This window comes from Pan paniscus, chromosome 7 (genome assembly GCF_029289425.2).
Source record: "Pan paniscus chromosome 7, NHGRI_mPanPan1-v2.0_pri, whole genome shotgun sequence".
Classification (NCBI taxonomy): Eukaryota; Metazoa; Chordata; class Mammalia; order Primates; family Hominidae; genus Pan; species Pan paniscus.
In genome coordinates, this window is record NC_073256.2 from 74,304,944 (window position 1) to 74,326,031 (window position 21,088).

Below are 21,088 nucleotides of genomic sequence, written 5' to 3' on the forward strand. Positions count from 1 at the left end.
TTTTGCCTCAGTTTGCTTTGAATTTTCTACCCAGCAAGTGCTTACCTGAAGCAACGTCTCCACAACATCTTCCACTTTCCCGGGAACATCCAATTCAAAAACATATTCCATTTTGCCCTAACAAAAAGGGGAAGATATCAAAATACAGGAAGAGAAGAAGTGTGCCAAACTATGCTACTTTAAGAACACGTGTACAGAACCTGCTATGATAAAATCTGCATGTTTTACCTAGTGTAACTTCCCCACTGGAATGAGAGTTCTAGGGGAGCAAGTCTACATAATTTGCTGCTCTATTTATTATTTCCTTCCTTCTCCTAACTTTGGGTTTAGTTTGCCCTTCTTGTTCCAAACCCTTAAGGTATAGAGTTAGGATTTGTTTTTTTTTTTTTGAGACAGAGTCTTGTTCTGTCGCCCAGGCTGGCGTGCAGTAGCACGATCTCGGCTCACTGCAACCTCCGTCTCCCAGGTTCAAGTGATTCTCCTGCCTCAGCCTCCCGAGTAGCTGGGGCTAGAGGTGTGCACCACCGCACCCGGCTAATTTTTGTATTTTTAGTAGAGACAGGGCGGGGTTTCACCATGTTGGCCAGGCTGATCTCGAACTCCTGACCTCAGGTGATCCACCCGCTTCAGCCTCCCACAGTGCTGGGATTACAGGTGTGAACCACCACGCCTGGCCTAGAGTTAGGATTTTTATTTGAGGTATTTCTTCTTTTTTAACGTAGACATTTAATTCTATAAACTTCCCTGTTTATACTGCTTTTGCTGCATTGCCTAAGTTTTGGTATATCATGTTTTCATTTATCTCAAGATTTTAAAATTTCTTTTTTTTTTTTATTTGACCCATTGGTTTTTTGAGAGAATGTTGTTTAATTTTCACATATTCTCAGTTTTCCTTCTGATGTTGATTTCTAGTTTCATTCCATTATGATTGGAAAAATATACACAATATTATTTTAATCCTCTTAAATTTGTTAGGACTTGTTTTGTGACCTCACATGTGATCTGTCCTGGAGAATATTCCATGTGCTTGAGAGGAAAGTGTATTCTGCTGCTGTTGGGTGGAAAGCTCTGCATGTCTGTTAGGTCCATTGGGTCTACAGTGTTGTGCAAGTCCTCTGTTTCCTTACTGATGTCCTATCTGAACGTTCTACCCATTGTCGAAAGTGTGGTATTGAAATCTCTACCATTATTGTGTTGCTATCTATTTCTCCCTTCAGTTCTATCAGTGTTCGCTTCATATATTTAGATGTTCTGAGGTTGGGTACATACATATGGTGATGATTAATTTTATATGTCAGCTTGACTGGGCCATAGAGTGACCAAATATTTAGTTAAACATTATCCCTGGGTGTATCTGTGAGGATGTTTCTGGATGAGATTAGCATTTGAATTAGGAGACTGAGTAAAACAGATTGCCCTCCCCAATGTGGGTGGGCCTCATCGGATCCATTGAGGGCCTAAATCGAATAAAAGTCTAAATGGGAAAAACACTGTTTCTTCCTGTCTTCAAGCTGGGATATTGGTTTTCTCCTGCCTTCAGACTTGCATTCACACTCAGACTAAACCCTATACCATTGGCTCACTCCTGGGTCTGGAATTCTTGGCCTCTATAATCACATGATTCAATACCTTATAATAAATCAATTTCTCTCTCTGTATATATACATATATACAGCAATATACCCCTAGATGGGTGTATATGTCTGTATATATGTATATGCATACGTATGTATGTATGTATGTATATATATGTGTGTATGTATGTACACACATCCTATTGGTTCTGTTTCTCTGGAGAACCCTGACTAATGCATTTGTAATTATTTATCTCTCTGATAAATTGACCCTTTTATCATTACATAATATCCTTCTTTGTCTCTTGTGAAAGTTTTTTATTTAAAGCCTATTTGTCTGATATAAGTATGGCCAGCTCTGTTCTCCTTTGATTACCAAGCATGGAATATTTTTTCCCATCCTTTCACTTTCAGCCTATCTGTGTCCTTAAACCGAAAATGAGTCTCTTGCAGATGGCATATAGTTTTAGATCTTATTTGTTTTAATCCATTCAGACACTCCATATTTTTTGATTGGGGAGTTTGATATACTTAATTATTGATAGGGAAGGAATTACTGTTGCCATTTTAACTGTTTTCTGTCTTGTAGCTCATTTGTCCTCTTTTGTCCTCTATCTTCCTTTGTGTTGACATTTTATCATGACATAGTTTGATTCCTTCCTCATTTTTTTAAAATTTATTTTGGTAGTTTTTGTGGTACAGGTGGTTTTTGGTTACATAAATAAGTTCTCTGAGGTTTTGGTTTACCTGTCACCTAAGCAGTGTACGTACCCAATATGTAGTTTTTTTTATCCCTCATCACCACCCCCATCCTTCCCCCTAAGCCCCCAAAGTCCATTATATAATTCTTTTTTTTTTTTTTTGAGACGGAGTCTCACTGTGTCTGTCACCCAGGCTGGATGGAGTGCAGTGGCGCGATCTTGGCTCTCTGCAAGCTCTGCCTGCTGGGTTCACACCATTCTCCTGTCTCAGCCTCCCAAGTAGCTGGGACTACAGGCACTTGCCTCGCCCGGCTAATTTTTTGTATTTTTAGTAGAGACAGGGTTTCACAGTGTTAACCAGGATGGTCTCGATCTCCTGACCTCGTGATCTGCCCACCTTGGCCTTCCAAAGTGCTGGGATTACAGGCATGAGCCACTGCACCCGGCCCCATTATATAATTCTTATGTCTTTGCATTCTCATATCTTAGCTCCCACTTATAAGTGAGAACATACAATAATCTGGTTTTCCATTCCTGAGTTATTTAACTTAGAATAATGGCCTTTAGCTCCATCCAAGTTGCTCAAAGGCCATTATTTCATTTTGTTTTATGGCTCAGTAGTATTCCATGGTGTATATATATAGGACTTTTTCCACTTGTTGGTTGATGGGCATTTATGTTGGTTTCATATTTTTGCAATTGCAAATTGTGTTACTATAACTATGTGTGTGCATGTGTCTTGTTCACATCATGGCTTCTTTTTCTTTGGGTAGATACCTGACAGTGGGATTGCTGGATTGAAAGGTAGTTCTACTTTTAATTCTTTAAGGAATCTCTATACTGTTTCTACAGTGGTTGTATTAGTTTACATTCCTACCAGCAGTGTAAAAGTGCTCCCTTTTCACCAAATCCATGCCAACGTCTATTATTTTTTGACTTTTTAATTATGGCCATTCTCACTAAGTAAGGTGATAACTCATTGTGGTTTTAATTTGCATGTCCTTGATAATTAGTAATGGTGAGCATTTTTTCATATGTTTGCTAGTTGTTTGTATATCTTCTTTTGAGAATTGTCTATTCATGTTCTTTGCCTACTTCTTGATGGGATTATTTGTTTTTTGCTCGCTGATTTGTTTGAGGTTCCTCGTAGATTCTGGATGTTAGTCCTTTGCCGGATGTGTGGTTTGCGAAAATTTTCTCCCACTCTGTGGGTTGTCTGTTTACTCTGCTGGTTATTTCTTTTGCTGTGCAGAAGCTTTTTAGTTTAATTAGGTCCCATTTATTTATTTTTGTTTTTCTTGCATTTGCTTTTGGGTTCTTAGTCATGAATTCTTTGCCTACGCCCCTGAAAACTGGAACAAGACAAGGTTACCCACTTTCACCACTTCTATTCAACATAGTAATGGAAGTCCTAGCCACAGCAATCAGACAGAAAAGAAAGGGCATCCAAATTGGAAAAAAGGAGGTCAAACTGTCACTGTCCACCAATGATATGACCATTTACCTAGAAAACTCTAAAGACTCATCCAAAAAGCTCTTAGATCTAATAAATGAATTCAGTAAATTCTCCAGATAGAAAATCAATGTACACAAATCAGTAGCACTGCTATACACCAACAACGGCCAAGCTGAGAATCAAATCAACAATTCCATTCCTTTTATAACAGCTGCAAAAAAAAATAAAATAAAATACTTAGGGTTATACTTAACCAAGGAAGTAAAATAGCTCTACAAGAAAAACTATAAAACACTATTGAAAGAAATCATAGATGACACAAACAAATGGAAACATATCCCATGCTCATGGATGGGTAGAATCAATATTGTGAAAATGACCATACTGCCTAAAGCAAGCTACAGATTCAATGCAGTTCTTATCAAGATTCCACCATCACTCTTCACAGAACTCCCATCAAAATACCTTTGTCAATCAGAAACAATCCTAAAATCCATATGGCACCAAAAAAGAGCCCAAATAGCCAAAGCAGTACTAAGCAAAAAGAACAAATCTGGGGGCATCACATTATTCAACTTCAAAATATACTACAAGGCTATAGTTACCAAAATAGCATAGGACTAGTATAACAATAGGTACATAGACCAATGGAACAGAACAGACAACCCAGAAATAAAGCCAAATACTTATAGCCAACTGATCTTTGACAAAGCATACAAAAACATACAGTGGGGAAAGGACACCCTATTCAATAAATGGTGCTAGGAAAACTGGCAAGCTACATGTAGAAGAATGAAACTGGATCCTTATCTCTTACTTTATACAAAAATCAACACAAGATGGATCAAAGACTTAAACCTAAAACCTGAAACCATAAAAATTCTAGATGATAATATTGGAAAAACTCTTCTTTAGTGTATCTTCTATAGGTATTTTCTCTGTAGTTATCATGGGTCTTATATAAAACATCTTACAGTGATAATGATCTCTTTTAATCTGTTAACAACTTAACTTCAGTTACATACAAAAACTATTCCTTCAGATACCTGTCTCCTTTTATGTTAACGATATCTCAAATTACATCCATTTATATTGTGTATTCATTAACACAGATTTCTAGTTATGGGGTTTTTATACTTTTGTTTTTTAATTTGTATACCAGAATTAAACTGATTTACACACCACCATTACAGCACTACAGTATTCTGTATTTGCCTTTATCAGCAAGATTTATAATTCCTACACTTTCATGTTGGTGTTTAGTATCTTTTTGTTTCAAATTGAAGGACTCACTTTAGCATTTCCTATAAAGCAGATCTAATGGTGGTAAACTCTGAGCTTTTGTTTATCTGGGAAAGTCCTTATCTCTCCTTTTTTTTTCAAGGACAATTTGCCAGATACAGTGTTCTTTGTTGGCAGGCGTTTTTGTTTGTTTGTTTTATTTGGTTTTGTTTTTACCATTCTGAATTTATCATCCAATTTTCTGACCTGCAAGCTATCTGGTGAAAAATCTGATCATTTTGTGGGGGCTTTCTTCTGTGACCAGACACTTTTCTCTTGCTGCTTTCAAAATTAACTCTTACTTCTGATAATCTGATTATCATGTGTGTTGGTAAGGACATCTTTGAAGTCCTCCTATGTGGAAGACTTCTTAAATCTGGATGTCCATCTCCTTCCTCTGTTTTGGTAAGTTTGGGGCCATTATCTCTTTAAATACACTTTCTGTTTCTTTCTCTCTCTCTTCTCTTTCTTGGACTCGCATATTATGTATTTGGTCCACTTGACGGTGTGTCATTAGTACTTTAGGCTTTCTTAACTCTTTTTCATTCTTTTTTCTCTTAGCTCCCCTGACTGGATAATTTCAAAAGACCTGTGTTCCAGTTTGCTGATTTTTTCTTCTGATTTATAGTCTGTGCTGAACTCCTCTAGTGAACTTTTTAGTTAAGTTACTAAATTCTTCTCCAAAATTTCTGTTCAGTTCTTCTTTATATTTTCTCTTTGTTAATATTCTGTTTGTTAAAATTCTCGTTTTCTTCATGCATAATTTTCCTGAGCTCATTAAGCATCTTTATGAAAATAGTTTTGAATTCCTTGTCAGGTAATTAATATAGCCCCTTTTCTTTAGGGTTGGTTTCTGAAAATTTATTTTGTACCTCTGATTGGACTATTTTTCTCTGATTCTTTGTGCTCCCTCTAATTTTGTGCTAATATCCACACATTAAAAACAACAACAACAAAAACAATTACCTCTCCAGTCTCTAAGGACTGGCTTCATACAGAGAAAGAGACCTTCATTAATCAGCCTGGCTAGAGATGCTGGAGGCCTCTCAAACCTTTTCTATGGAAGTGTCTTCTCTGGACTTATGCATGTAGATTCCTAATTAGAGAAATTTATTGGTTTCATTTTTTTCAGAAGCTTGGAATCCTTTGCTGTCTCTCATGTCTAGATGTCTGCTGTACCACAGGTCCTTTGAAGAAGTAGCGTGCTACCCAGCTCTCTTTTGTTATCAGTGGCTCCAGGCATCTAGAGTATGCAGGGTTCCATCTGTACTCTGAGACAGAAGAGACAGAAGCCAGTCCCTTGGGAAGCTCCCCTGAAAAGTCAGAACTCTGGATGTATAGTCCAATTTTCTCTTTCCCTCTCCAGGGAGAAGCTAGAGGCTGGGAAATTTCTTCCCAATCATGTGGTGCTGTGTGGGACAGAGGATGGCCAGATAGTGACACAAATTTTTATACCGGCTTTGATGTGGTTAGTTTCATGCTCACCGGGGGTGCAGGATCCTCTTAACTGGTTTCCAGATTTCTCACAAAGGGAATTTGTCCATGTGTTGTTGAATCAGTGTCTTCACAGGAGGAAGGAGGGGCTAGAACTTCCTATTCTGCCATCTTGCTGCTGTCATTCCACCTCGCCCTTTTTTTTTTTTTAATCTGAGAATGCTTTGGTATTATAATTCACATTGGAACAAAAGAGCTTTTCTTTACTCAGACAACCTCACTTTTATTTCCTTTCACATAATCTTTCAATGAACCATGTGCAGGTATGCAATTCAGCTGGCTCTCACGAGAGCCTTTAGAGGGAGGGCACCCCAGGTGAGTGGTTCTCAACTTGGGGGTAGGGTTTCCTACTGCCCCCAGAGGCTTTTGTCAATGTGTGGAGGTGCTGTAACAACAACAAGGGGAGCAGTGTACGAGAGGCATTTGTTAGGGGAAAGAGCTGTAATATAAGTGACAGCCCCACACAATAAAGAACCATCCTGCCCAAAATGCCAAAAGCACCACTTGAGAATAATTAAATCTCAGTATTTATACTTTCTGACTAATCAGCACATGCAAGTATTTCTTGTCCGTAAAACCCAGAGGCCACTGAGTATACAATTTGTGCCGCCTAAGAGATTGCAGACTGGCCTGAAACTGAAATTCAGATTCAGCCTGTGGGACTATGTTTGCCCACAAATGGTGGCTTTTCCTAATTCACTCGGATGTCATTATAAGGAGCACTAGCCCTGTCCTTAGGTCCTGTAAAAACTCTCTTTTAGTAGGAGTTATCCCTCTACTATGTATTAAGCTGAAGCATAAAGAATTAAATTACAGAATAGTTAAATGAAATGTCTATGCTTAAGTGAAAAGTCCCAGGGAACCAGACATTGTATCCAAGTCTACTCATAGTTTCTACCTAATTAAGAGTACTTACAAATTATTATTGAGTTCTCAAATAAGAGAATGTTATAACCAGTAAATATTTCCAGAATATTTTTAAAACTAAATTTTTTAGTAACGTACTGGTAAATAAATTCTCAGTAACACCCAGTAAACAATCTTATAAATAATGCATATTCTGATTTTAATTTCTAACCTAATCATTTGGGTGTTTTTTTTTTAGTCACTTTTTTTTTTAAGTCAAAAAGTTAATTGAATTCTCTTGAACTAAAATCTGTGGCTCCCTTGGGTAATTTTGTTATAACTTCCAGGTAAGAAGCTTTTAAATACTCATTATTATATTTGATTAAAGATGTTAACAGAGTCACAAAATTTTATTGTTCAAAATGACTATATAAATTGCTGGAAATACATGAAAAGCTTTACTTACCCTTTCTATTTTATATGGTGCAACAACATTATGTTCTTTAATGAAATATACCTGAGCAAGAAAAAGCAATACTTGTAAAATAATAACCAAAATGTTTCATTGTAAAGAGTAACTACAAATCAGAACATTATCAATCAAAAGTTTTAAATCATTGTTATATAATCTCTATTTCCAGAAGTATTTGCTTTAGTATTAGTACTAGTATGGCTTTAAAGTACTGGTGTTAAAATAACAAATATCAAATTAAAAAGAGAATCATCCAGGCAACAAGATAGCAACAATTACAAGATAAATAAATACAGAAGACATTTTATGAATGCCATCACTTGCACCAAGTAACCAAGCAGACAGGGAAGGAGGCTAATCCAAGTGCTGATTTTTTAAGAAACGGGTAAAACAAAGTTACTGTGGTAGGAAATATGTTCACTAACATAAAGAAAACTTAGAGGTAATCTGGGCACATGGTGTTTTCACATGCACTGGGCCACTGGTCCTCACATAGTATATTAATAACTATGTGGAATAAGTGACACCATCTACCAGAGCCATCAATCTCCTTGTACCTGTACTTTCATCACTGCTTTTCCTCCTGCAACAATGGAAGTTGCCTGAGCTCTCAAAGTCCAGCCCCTCTACTAGGGCACAGAATGTGAACACCTCCCGAAACCTGTCAGATATTCAAAAGCTTTGCTCTTAGGATTATATACTGCACTCTCTCCCTTTTACACACACACACCCCCACACACATACTTCCCCTTAATCTCACATCCTCCTTTTGCCATTTCTGTTCCCTTTTGTGGCAAAATTCATTGCAAGGGCTGTCTGTACCTTCCCTTGGGCCCATGACAGGTTTTCATCCCTACCATATTATTGAAACCACTTTTAGATGGTCACATGAAGTGCATAAGATCTCCACGTCACCATACAATCAATTCTCAAGTCTTCCTTGACTCTCCTTCTCAGAGCATGTGACAGAGCTGATGGCTCTTCCTGAAGCAGTTTTCCACATGGCTTCCTGGACACCTGCTCCTGCTTCTCTCCAACCTCACTGGCTACTCCTTCCGTCTACTTTTGGACCTTGCTTTCTTCCCAATCTCTTAAATTAGAGAGGTGCAGGGCCTTAGTTCTCACACCACTCTGTCCACTCTCAGTCCCCAGGAAATTTTATCCAGCCACAGGGCTTTAAAAAGTCTCTAGAAACTTTCAGCTCCCCAGTATGTCTTGCTAGCCTCTGCCTCCTCTCTGAAACCCAGATGGATGCATCCAAATGCCTGCTGGACGTCCCCCCTTGGAGTTCTCGTGGCCATCTTAAATCTCACATCCTACTTGAAGCCTGCTCCTTCCCAACTCTCTTTATCACTATAAAGGGCACTACTGTCTATCTCATTGGAGTCATTCTTAACTGTTCCCTTTTATACCCTGCGACCAATCTGTCAGCACATCTGTTGGGTTTTCTTTAGAATATACCTAGACAATGACCACCTCTCACCATCGTGGTTCAATACACTTGGATTTCTGGAACACCCCAATAGGTCTCCTTGCTTCCACTCTTGCCCTGGTTTGTACAGCGTGTTCTCTACCCAGCCCCCAGAGAGACTTACATACAAATCAGACACGCCCCTTCTCTTTCAGCTCTCCAGTGGCATTTCTCTCTGTGCTTTATTCTAAGTCCTTACCTTGGCCCGCAAGGCCCCACATGACACGGTCCCTGCCCCTATTCCAGCCTCCCTTGAGTGTTCTCCTTGACTCACGCACCCCAGGAGCACTCACACTCCTGCGCCTCCCACCTGTCAAGGACATGCCCACCTTCAGGCTTCTCCCCCACCACTCTCTGTACCTGGAATACCAGTGTTTGTGATAATTGCACAGCTCAATGCCTTAAGCCTTCTGAGTCTCTTGGTAAGTGGCCTCTTCTCAGTGAGGCATCCCTGACTACTCTTTCTAAAGCAGCATGAGAACATTCCTTATCATTTTCTATCCTTCTGTCTTGCTTTCATTTTCTTCATAGCATTTGTTACTACCTGACATTAGAGGAGACATTTGTTTATTGTCTGTCTCCCCCACTGAAAAGTAAAGTCCATGGAGCAAAAGGCTTCAGATATCTTGTTCTTCCCTAGATTGCCAGAGCCCTGAATATAATACTTATTGAATCCATGAGTTGAATCTGTTATTCATATAAACATGCACACACCCTTCTTTAGCAGCAACAAAAGAATTGGAAGCAAAGCTCTCTAAATATAAAGCACCGTACTATATTTCTGAGATCTTGTGACCTAGTATATAATCAAAAAACCCAAAAGTTGCCTGGTTGTATACTTGACACAGGAAGCTTTAAATAATACTTGAAAGAGTAGCTTGTGTTGGGCTGGTTTTGAGCTGGTTTCATACAAGACCTCTTCTATAAACTATTAAAAAAGTAGGTGGAGGAATTTGGGGGCTTTATTCCTAAGCTCAAAGTTATTAAATTTTTACTAAAATAACTAAAATGTACAGTTTTATAATGAAAACTATCTCCAAGTCAAAAAGTACCTCTTCCTTTCAAGATATGGGCTTTGTGGAACCAGGTCATGAAGTAAAATGACACGACAGACATGAGAGTATGGAGGTGGACCAGAATTATTAATAACGATGTTTGGTCCCCAGAGCAGTAGATGGTTGTCACTGTCTTCACATATACCAGTTAAAACAACATGAAGTTGAGGAAGCCTGTGAAATGTTTTCTTCCTTAAAATTAATAGAATCATGGAAGGTAGATGTAGAAAATCAAATCATCTGCTACCTCTCAGCTTTCATAAAATAACTTTCAACACATGTTAAAAGTGTTCTGTGAACAAAAGGCTTCAGTGATAGAAAAAGTGCTGGGAGCATGCTCTTCCCCTCCCCATCTGCCTCCTAGGGACACTCTGCTCTGTTGCATGAGAGGATTTAAGTCAAGTTTTGAAGTCAGAAAGTCCGTGCATCTTTGTTCCCGCTGCTTTTCTTATCCCTTATTCATCGCAGAACAATTCTTCTCTGAACACTTCAACACCCCAAGGAACGAGAGCTGTCAAGGCAACATCTGCTAACCCTTTCGCTTTAAAGACGAAGCAGATGAAACCCAGAGTCAAAAGAAAGTACTCCCTTCTTATTTACAATTTTTTAAATCTACATACTAATTAATAATATGACAGGAGAAAAAGCATGTTTTAATTGACCTTTTATTGCCAATGCTGTCGTGCCTATATTGAGTGCAGTGGTGGGTGCATAAATATAAAGGGAATAAATCTGGAATGAACAAAAGGTTATTACCACAAGGGTCATAATGATACAAGACCACCAATCCCAAGTCATTGCCTTGGTTGTCCTAAGTCCCTGAGATCATTTAAGTGGCATGGCAATGGACTCTCACCTTCTAAATAGCTAGGAAGCTACAGGAAGAGCTGCATCCCTTCATTTCAAGCCTCGTAAATCATAAATCATGAGAGCTCCAAGGACAAAACCGCAAGCCCACAGATATCACACACTTAATAAACATGAAGAAGCTCATTAGGGATCACATCTTTTTAAACCTATATTTCTCAGTGACTGGATTCTAAAAACATTTGATTTCTATTCCATGGTCTTCATCTGATATCTCTACAAGTAATTTCATTCATGCACATATATAAGCATGTTCATTCAGATTAGGAAAAAATATTTATTATGTGCTTACCTGACTGAAAATGAGTGAAATACCCCCAGATTTTGCCCTAAAATACAGATAAAAGTCATTAAATATATACAGCTTTTTGGTTGAAGTAAAATTAAACAGTGGTGAAAATGACATACTTTGTGAAGTGTCTATTGGCTCCATTTTCTCCATGCTTTCCTATTTTTATACAGTCTCTCAAAGGAATCTGGATAAAATTGAGAGAAATATTATAAAAATCAGGAAAGGTAAGACATACACAAAAAATAGGAATGTTTCTGTTCATATTTAAAATGTATTTACCTTGATGATGGGCTGGGATATTGAATCTGGTTCAAAAATCACCGATTTTGAACATATTTTTAAGGAGCCTCTGATTTTCCTAGGGATCCAAGTACAACAGATTGTTTGATGAGCATAACAAAAATCACAAGACAATCATAGTACATTTTAACTAGAAAGCAGGTTACTAAAGCGTCATATAATAAAAGATCAATAATGCATATAAAGAGAACGTCTCTATTTTTAAATTAACTGGTAAAATAAAACACAGAATAGTGGTTCATATTGGCATTTACAATTCAAATGTTAGAAAGTTTTTAATTAAACTTCTTTGGTTTATATGTGTATCTCCATATAGTTTACAGCATCTATTGGCTAGAAACTTAATGAATCCAGAAACATCACACTGAGAAATAGTCTTACAGACTGAGAACGCCTACACTCATCCCACCCCAGAGTAACACTGCCTGTTCTTTTGTGAGCAGTAAATATTTACTTTGGCTTCCTATTCTCAGTGCTCAATATACATGTACTGAATAGATGAGAAGGCCCATTCTACTGAAGGTTATGATTTAGTTTGCAATTCTTTCTCAAAGGGTTTTTGAAATTTTATACCATTTCATATCATTTTTCCAAGTTGTTAACTGTATTTACTTTTCTAATACCCAAAATTACCCAATAGTAACATAAAAACTTCTATGAAATTTCTAAACATATACAAATAGAATAGAAAACTCCCATGTACCAATGGCCTAGCTCTACAATTGTCAATATGTGGTCACTCTTTTCTTGTGTATAACCCCCTGGGACCCTGCTGAATAACACAGAAAATTATTGACATCATATACTTTATCCACAAATATTTTAGCAAAAATCTCTGAAGACAGCCTCTCTTAATAAGTGACCAATCATGAACACACTCTAAAAAATTAATAATTCCTTAATGTCATCATGTATACAGCCAGTGTTCAAAGAATACTTTCAGAGGTAGTACACGGGTACTGCCTTCACATCCAGAGGCACCCAGAGGATCAGGTGATGTCAATCTCCATATAGCCATTACAAAATTTCCCAGCAGCTTCCCTCACCTAAAGGTTTTAGCAGCTATTGAAAATTACTATCTAGATCAAGGGCTGGTAAACTTTCTGTAAAGAGCCAGATAGTAAATATCTTTGCTTTGTGGGCCATATGGTCTCAGTCACAACCATTCAACTTTGCTGTTATAGGGAAAGCAGCCACACACAGTATGTACACAAATGGGAATGGCTGTGTTCCAGTAAAACTTTACAAGAACAAGTGGCAGCTCAGATATGGCCCAAGGGCTGTAGTTTGCCAAGCCTTGCTGTGAATCCATTCTTCCATTAGGCATTGAAATTTTATCATTCCTTCTACGTTATGAGCTAGAATTTGGCAACAAAAAACAACTTTACTTATCAGCAATTTGGCTACCCTGAAGTACAATTCGTACAAGGAAAATAACAAAAATGCTTGATTCTTTACCTTTATTTATCAAGTGTTACAAAAATGAGTTGTTGTCTTCCTATCCTTCGAGGATAACTGATTAAGATTATACACACACACACACACACAAACACACATATTTATAAAATTACATACTCATGAATTTTAACATTTATGAAACATTTCAATCCACTGCAGAAGTTATTCTTTTTTGATGCTTACATTGTCGCATTTTTGGCCCAATGTCAGCATCGTCTACTTGCCCCTGCATCCTTTTAATTCATTTACAGTAGTCTTTGATACCTTCCTTACTTGCCAGTATGACAGGATGTCCCAGGTTCATCTCACAGATTTCCTGCCTCTGACTTAGAATCAGCAATTTCTCCAAAGAACCCCCACCCTTTCAGTGGGAAGTGGTATTAAGAGACCAGATTCTTGGTGCTGATTGCAACTGAGTTATTTCTAGGCCTTTTCAAAAGATAGAGGTAAGAAATACTGTCATTTAAAGAGAAAAGCAACACAAAGGTGCCCACTCTTACCACTACTATTCAACATAGTACTGGAAATCCTAGCCAGAGCAATTTGGCAAGTAAAAGAAAGAACAGGCATCCAAATTGGAAAAGTTAAACTGTCTCTGTTAGCAAATAACATGATTTTATATGTATACAAAAACCCTAAGGATTCTACCAAAAAAACTATTCAAACCAATAAACAAATTCAGTAAAACTGAAGAATACAAAATCAATATACAAAAACCAGCGTTGCATTTCTATATGCTAACAATGATCTATCCAAAAAAGAAATTACAGAAACAATTCAATTTATAAAAGCACCAAAGGAAAAACAAAACACTTAGGAATAAATTTAACGAAGGAGGTAAAAAGTCTGTACACTGAAAACTACAAAACACTGATGAAAGAAACTGAAGTAGACACAAATAAATAGAAAGATATCTGGTGTTCACAGACTGGAAGAATTAATACCGCTAAAATGTCCATATTTTCCAAAGCAATCTACAAATTAAAAGCAAACCCTATTAAAATCCCAATGGCATTTTCAACAGAAACAGAAAAAAAGAAATTAACATTGATATTGAACCACAAAATAAACAAAACACCCAAAACAATCTGTTTTGTTTCATTTTAAGAAATGGGATCTCACTATGTCACCCAGGCTAGAGTTCAGTAGCATGATTATAGCTCACTGCAGCCTCAAAATGGGCTCAATCAATCCTCCTGCTTCAGCTTTCCAAGTAGCTGTGACTCCAGGTGTGCACCACCATGCCCAGCTAATTTTTAGTTTTTTTAGAGATGGGGTCTTGCTAGGTTGCTCAGGCTGGTCTCCAACTCCTGGCCTCAAGTGATCCTCCCTCCTCAGCCTCCTGAGTAGCTGGCATTACAGGTGCAAGCCACCATGCCTGGTCCAGAGAAATCTTGAACAAGAAGAACAAAACTGGTGGCATCAAACTACCTGGTTTCAAAATATACTACAAAGCTACATTAATCAAAACAGCATGATACAGCTGTACAGACCAATGGAACACAATACATCCACATATATGCAGTCAACTAATCATCCACAAAGGTGCCAAAAACACACAATGAAGAAAGGATAGTTTATTTAATAAATGGTGTTGGGAAAACTAGATATCCCCGTGGAAAAAAATAAAAGTGAACCCTTACCTCATCCCATACATAAAAATCTACTTGAACTGAAGACTTAAATGTAAGTCCTGAAATTGTAAAACTGCTGAAAGAAAAAATACGGAAAAGCTTCTCGGCATTGGTCTGGGCAATATTTTGCATGACTCCAAAAGCACAGGCAATATAAGCAAAAATAGACAAATAGGATTACATAAAACAAAAAGCTTCTGTACAGCAAGAAAAATAATTAACAAAGTCAAAAGACAACCTACGGAATGGGAGAAAATAGTTGAAAACCATACTTCTGATAAGGGGCTAATATCCAAAATACATAAAAAACTCGAACAACTTGATAGTATAATAAGAAAACAAATAGCCTATTAAAAGACAGGCAGAGGACCTGAATAGACATATCTCAAAAGAAGACATACAAATGACTGGGTGTGGTGGCTCACGCCTGTAATCCCAGCACTTTCGGAGGCCGAGGCGGGTGGTTCACAAGATCAGGAGATCGAGACCATCCTGGCTAACATGGTGAAACCCCGTCTCTAATAAAAATACAAAAAAATTAGCCAGAAATGGTGGCACGTGCCTGTACGCCCAGCTACTTGGGAGACTAAGGCAGGAGAATCGCTTGAACCCGGAAGGCAGAGGTTGCAGTGAGCAGAGATCACGCCACTGCACTTCAGCCTAGGTGACAGAGTGAGACTCCGTCTCAATAAAAAAAAAAAAAGAAGAAGAAGAAGAAGAAGAAGAAGACAGACAAATGGCCAACAAGCGTATGAAAAGATCCTCAGCAGCCTTAATCATGAGAGAAAAGCAAATCAAAACCACATTAAGCTATTGCTTCACACCTGTTAGGATGGCTATTATCAAAAAACAAAAGATAACAGTTGTTGGCAAGAGCGTGGAGAAAAGAGAACCCTTATATACTGCTGGTGGGAATATGAATTGGTTTAGCCATTAAAGAAAACAGTACAGAGGTTTCTCAAAAAACTAAAAATAGAACTACCATACTATCCAGCAATCCCACTTCTGGGTATACATCCAAAGCAAATGGAGCCAGTATGTTGAAGATGTATCTGTACTCCCATGTTCATTACAGTATTATTTACAGTAGCCAAGATTTGAGATCAATCTAAGTGTCCATTGATAGATGAATGAATAAAGAAAATATGATATATATATGAATACAAAACATATAAAAATAGACATACATACATACACACAATGGAATATTATTCAGCCTCAAAAAAGGAAATCCTGCTACTTGTGGCCATGTGGATGGACTTGGAGGACATTATGCTAAGTAAAATAAGCCAGCCACAGAAGGACAAATACTACATGATTTCATGTAGAATCTAAAAGAGTTTAATTCAAAGAAGAGACAAGAATGGAACTTACGAAAATTTTTTAGGTGGGAAAGCTCAGAGCTTTGTTCAGGCAAGAGTAAGTTAAACTTCACGAAATTAAAGAGGGTGGAAGAAATGGGGAGATGCTGGGCAAAGTGCACAAGTTGTCCATTATCCAGGATAAGTTCTGCAGATTTAATGTAGAGCTATTGACTACAGTCCATACCACATCATACACTTGAAATTGGCTCAGAGAGTAGATCTTATATGTTCTTATTCCCACACACACAAAAGAAGGTAACTGTGAGGTGATGAATATGATAATTACTTTGATTGTGGTCAGCATTTCACAATGTGTATGTATATCAAAACATCACATTGTATACCCTAAATATCTACAATTTTTATTCATCAATTATATCTCAATAAAGCTGGAAAAAAGGAGGAAAGTGCATGAAAAAGGCTTTATTTCTTTAATATTACATGTATGTCTCTTTTCTTTTATACTGGAAAATCTGAGTCTTGGCCATACTTATTCAATTGTTTTATCCAATTATATAAATACATATACATGCATGTATAAAATAGTTTCAAAATAATAATACTAATAGTATACTAATAACAACAATATTGCAACTGGAAAGTTTACAATTACTTTACATTCTTTTTCAACTTCTTTGCAATTCTTTTTCATCTTACCAGAGATACGCAGTCAAATTATTATATTGTAAAGTTGATTAAAATAATTTTCTGTGGTTAACTCCAACTTTATAATTAAATTCAGTTGTTTCTTGTCTTTTCTTTTTTTAATATATAATTGTAATAAATAGAAACAGAGTTTCGCTATGTTGACCAGGCTGGTCTCAAACTACTGGCCACAAGAGATCGTACTGTACTGCCTTGGCTTACTAAAGTGCTGGGATTACGAGTGTGAACCACCACACCTGAACTGTTTCATTTTCTCTTGGATTTTTAGGGTTTACTGTTTCTTTTTTATTTTTATTGATTGATTGATTGATTTTTGAGACAGAGTCTTGCTTTGTCACCCAGGCTGGAGTGCAGTGGCATGATCCTGGCTCACTGCAACCTCCGCCTCCCAAGTTCAAGCAATTCTCCTGCCTCAGTCTCCCAAGTAGCTGGGATTACAAGGGTGCACCACCACACCTGGCTAATTTTTGTATTTTTAGCAGAGACGAGGTTTCACCATGTTGGCCAGGCTGGTCTCAAACTCCTAGCCTCAAGTGATCCACCAGCCTCGGCCTCCCAAAGTACTGGGATTACAGGCATGAGCCACCACACCTGGCCTTACTGTTTCTTTTTAAATTTAATTCTATATTAAAAATCTACAAAAGATGACCTCTCAGCCTCTTAGCTAAGATAAAGTGTAGTAAAAATCTATAAAATGTTTATATGGTTCCAAAACGAAAGTTACAAAATAAGGTACATTTGGAGAAGTCTTCATTCCATCTCTATATTGTTCTCCTGATCCTTCCCCTCTTCTGTGTAGATAACTGTCTCCACTAGCTTATAGTTTATGCCTCCGATTTTTAAAAACATAGTGATAAATCTGCCCCCTTCTGACAAAAGTAGCTTATGACACACAGTATCCTGTCCCTTGCTTTTTACACTTAATACATGTAGAGATCACTTCACAGCATTACAAAGAACTTCATTCCTTGTTGAACCTGCGTAGTACTCCATCATGTGGCCATTCCTTATCAGTCAGTTCAGTCAGTCTCCTGTAGGATTGTTCCTAGTCTTTTACTAGTACAAGTAGTGCTATAATAAATAACCTTGTGCATATGTCCATTTATATAATTGCCAGTTCTCTTTGAAATTGTATCCTAGAAGTAGCATTGCTAGATCAATAGGTTAATGCACATGTCATCTTACCAGATATTACCAAATACACCTGCATGGGGCTGTACCATTTTGCCCTAATAGTTACTTTAAAATTATAAAAACAGGTTTCAGTTTGCTACCTGTAGTTGTATTTTAATAATAAACAAGTACATTTAATTTTAAGCAAGGCACTATGATGATATACGATAGAAGAATGTTGGAAGGAAAAAAGATATGGAATTAGGGCAAAGAATATGAGCAAAATTCCAGAGATAAGAAAGCAAGGTGCTGGGTTCAGGGATGAATAATTGTCTAATTTGATTGAATGCCAAGAAAATAGATATGTCATAAGCTACTAAACAAAAAAACCAAGTGAGTTTTACTTTAGCTTGTATTTAAACAAATACCACGTCTTTTTGATCCGTTAAGGATAAACCTGAAGAATAATAAAAATAAACGGATTTATCTACTGTCAAAGAATTTCCTAAGTTATGGCTTACAGTTGTTAAGTAACCTCCCAAAAGGAAATCATTAGCAGACACCTTTTTGGTGGAACAATTTTCATCTTAGTTAATTCTAAGTTGCCATTTTAAGCAAACAAAAAGCTTCATTACATGCTTCTGTACATAGCTTTCAAAAGGTAAAGTCAAAGAAACAATCTGTTTTTATAGTAGTGAGTAATAGTTATTAAGATACTGAGAAATCAGATCTTGCTTCTAGTTCAAATTGCATTACTCATTTTGAAAGTACTGATTTTATACCACTCTTGTGGTTTATAATCATTACTTTATAACATTGTCACCCGAATAATTGAGAGCAGAGGATACTGCATAACTACAAGAGGGATGCAACAAAAAAATGATGGGATGGATTGGAGTCCTATCAAGCTTAAGATATCTACAACCCCAGAATTGGAACAAATGCTTTTTAGCTTTGAAAAAGGTTTCAAGTTACAATTACAACTTTTAAATACACTCTTCTCATTATTTCCCTAATAAAAGATGAAAAAAACTTCATGGGAGATAAAATAATAAACACAGCAAAAACTCTCCAAAAGACTCTCCTAGGTTATAATCCTCAATAAAAGTCTAAATAAAATTTACCTTAATTTTTTTTAAAGCCTAATTTTTTCTTTAGTTAACACCTATATGATCACACATTTAACTTTAAAAGTTCAGATATCAGAAAGGTTTGTTTGTCCGAGGAGATACCGAAGCTTCCTTACCTTTCATGGTGACTGCCCTTGTGCAAAATGTGATTGGCTCTATGCTGTTCAAAGTAGTACTCCTCCAAGTTAAGCAGCAGCAAGGAAAATCTGGATTTGGGGGGAAAAAACAACTTTCAGTTTATTTTTTAGTAAGTATAAGAAGGCAATATATTTAAAACGTCTGATCCCAAAAAGCTTTTCCATTCATGAATTTAACAAACATTTATGAAGCATGTATATCATGCCAGGCAGTCCTCTCTACCCAGTGGCGGGAAGTACATAGCTGGGCCTGCCTTGTGTCCAAATAACTACTACGTCAAAAATAAAATCACTCACCAGGTGGATGTCCTACTCTTTTACAGAAACCCTGAATTTTGTGAAGTTAAACTTATCCTTATCTGAACAAAGCTCAGCGCTTTCCTACTTAGGGAATTTTGAGCATTTGTTTCCCCTGACTGAACAATGCTAGGCTTCCCCACCTCTTCCCTGTCATACCTCCCTGCCCCCAACATCTGTCTCATGGTTATCTGAGTTACTCCCACAAGAACACATGCCTCTAGGGACAGATCTTTTTTTTTGGGGGGGGGACGGAGTTTCACTCTTGTTGCCCAGCCTGGAGTAAAATGGCGCAATCTCAGCTCAAGTAACCTCCACCTCCCGGGTTCAAGTAATTCTCCTGCCTCAGCCTCCCAAGTAGCTGGGATTACAGGCATGCACCACCATGCCTGGCTAATTTTGTATTTTTAGTAGAGACAGGGTTTCTCCATGCTGGTAAGGCTGGTCTCGAACTCCCAACCTCACGTAATCCACCCACCTCGGCCTCCCAAAGTGCTGGGATTACAAGCATGAGCCACCGGCCCAGCCAACAGATCTTTAGATATTCCCCTGTGATAACCAGCCCATGCTGTCTACACAATGGGTGTTTAATAAGTAAAATGAGTAAACCAAACTGAATGGGATTGAAATATAGTTCTTTTTAAAGTTGAAAGTCATTTAAACTTTTAAAAACAAGAGAAGTCATTAAGAAAAATTATTAATTTTGTTGTATGGCTACAGCAACAAATACATGACAAAGAAGTGAAAACAGGCATTTTTTTGTTTCGTTTTGTGATAAGGACCAGGAAACATCAATGAGTTACAGGCAAAAGCTTTCATGAAAAGTGTGGGACTTGAGATGGGCCTTAAGTTCCAGTGTGTTGGAGGAAGAAATTTACATTAAACATGGCAGATTACACATATATGTTTATTTCACTGCCTCTTGAAACACCACTACAATGTGAATAAAACTATTTTTAAATGGTAAAACCCACAGGCTAAAGCAAATTGGAGAGATATTAAAGCAGAGAAGAGACATGAACAAATCTGTGAGAAATGGAAAGCAGACCGGGGGAATAAGCAGTGCTCAGAAATCAGAATTTCAGATGCCTCCAGAGAAGGCACCACTCAGGAGAAAACCAGTTCAAGTCACCGGACTTCCAAAAAGTTCAGAAATTGCAGGATCAAGTGCTGGAGAGGATGTGGAGAAATAGGAATGCTTTTACACTGTTGGTGGGAGTGTAAATTAGTTCAACCATTGTGGAAGACAGTGTGGCGATTCCTCAAGGATCTAGAACTAGAAATACCATTTGACCAAGCCATCCCATTACTGGGTATATACCCAAAGGATTATAAATCATTCTGCTACAAAGACACATGCACACGTATGTTTAATGCGGCACTGTTCACAATAGCAAAGACTTGGAACCAACCCAAATGCCCATCAATGATAGACTGGATAAAGAAAATGTGGCACATATACACCATGGAATACTATGCA

At 37.4% G+C, this 21,088-nt stretch overlaps 1 protein-coding gene across 5 annotated transcripts in view; it reads right to left on the minus strand.

Moving 5' to 3' along the window:
* Positions 1-21,088, minus strand: part of NSMAF (neutral sphingomyelinase activation associated factor) — a 79,075-nt gene that overhangs the window by 40,136 nt on the left and 17,851 nt on the right. For 4 of the 5 annotated variants that reach the window (XR_008626399.2, XM_008975465.6, XM_008975464.5 and 1 more), the window contains exons 2-7: positions 19,291-19,380; positions 11,789-11,867; positions 11,626-11,693; positions 11,510-11,546; positions 7,819-7,869; positions 46-117 (exon numbers count right to left, since the gene is read on the minus strand). Coding sequence is in view for 4 of the 5 variants with exons in the window: in XM_008975465.6 (XP_008973713.2) it covers positions 46-117; positions 7,819-7,869; positions 11,510-11,546; positions 11,626-11,693; positions 11,789-11,867; positions 19,291-19,380 (397 nt within the window). In the remaining variant the exon portion in view is untranslated. Of the gene's footprint in view, positions 1-45; positions 118-5,978; positions 6,817-7,818; positions 7,870-11,509; positions 11,547-11,625; positions 11,694-11,788; positions 11,868-19,290; positions 19,381-21,088 lie in introns of those variants that run through there. The other variant, XM_055116570.2, reaches the window with a different exon arrangement.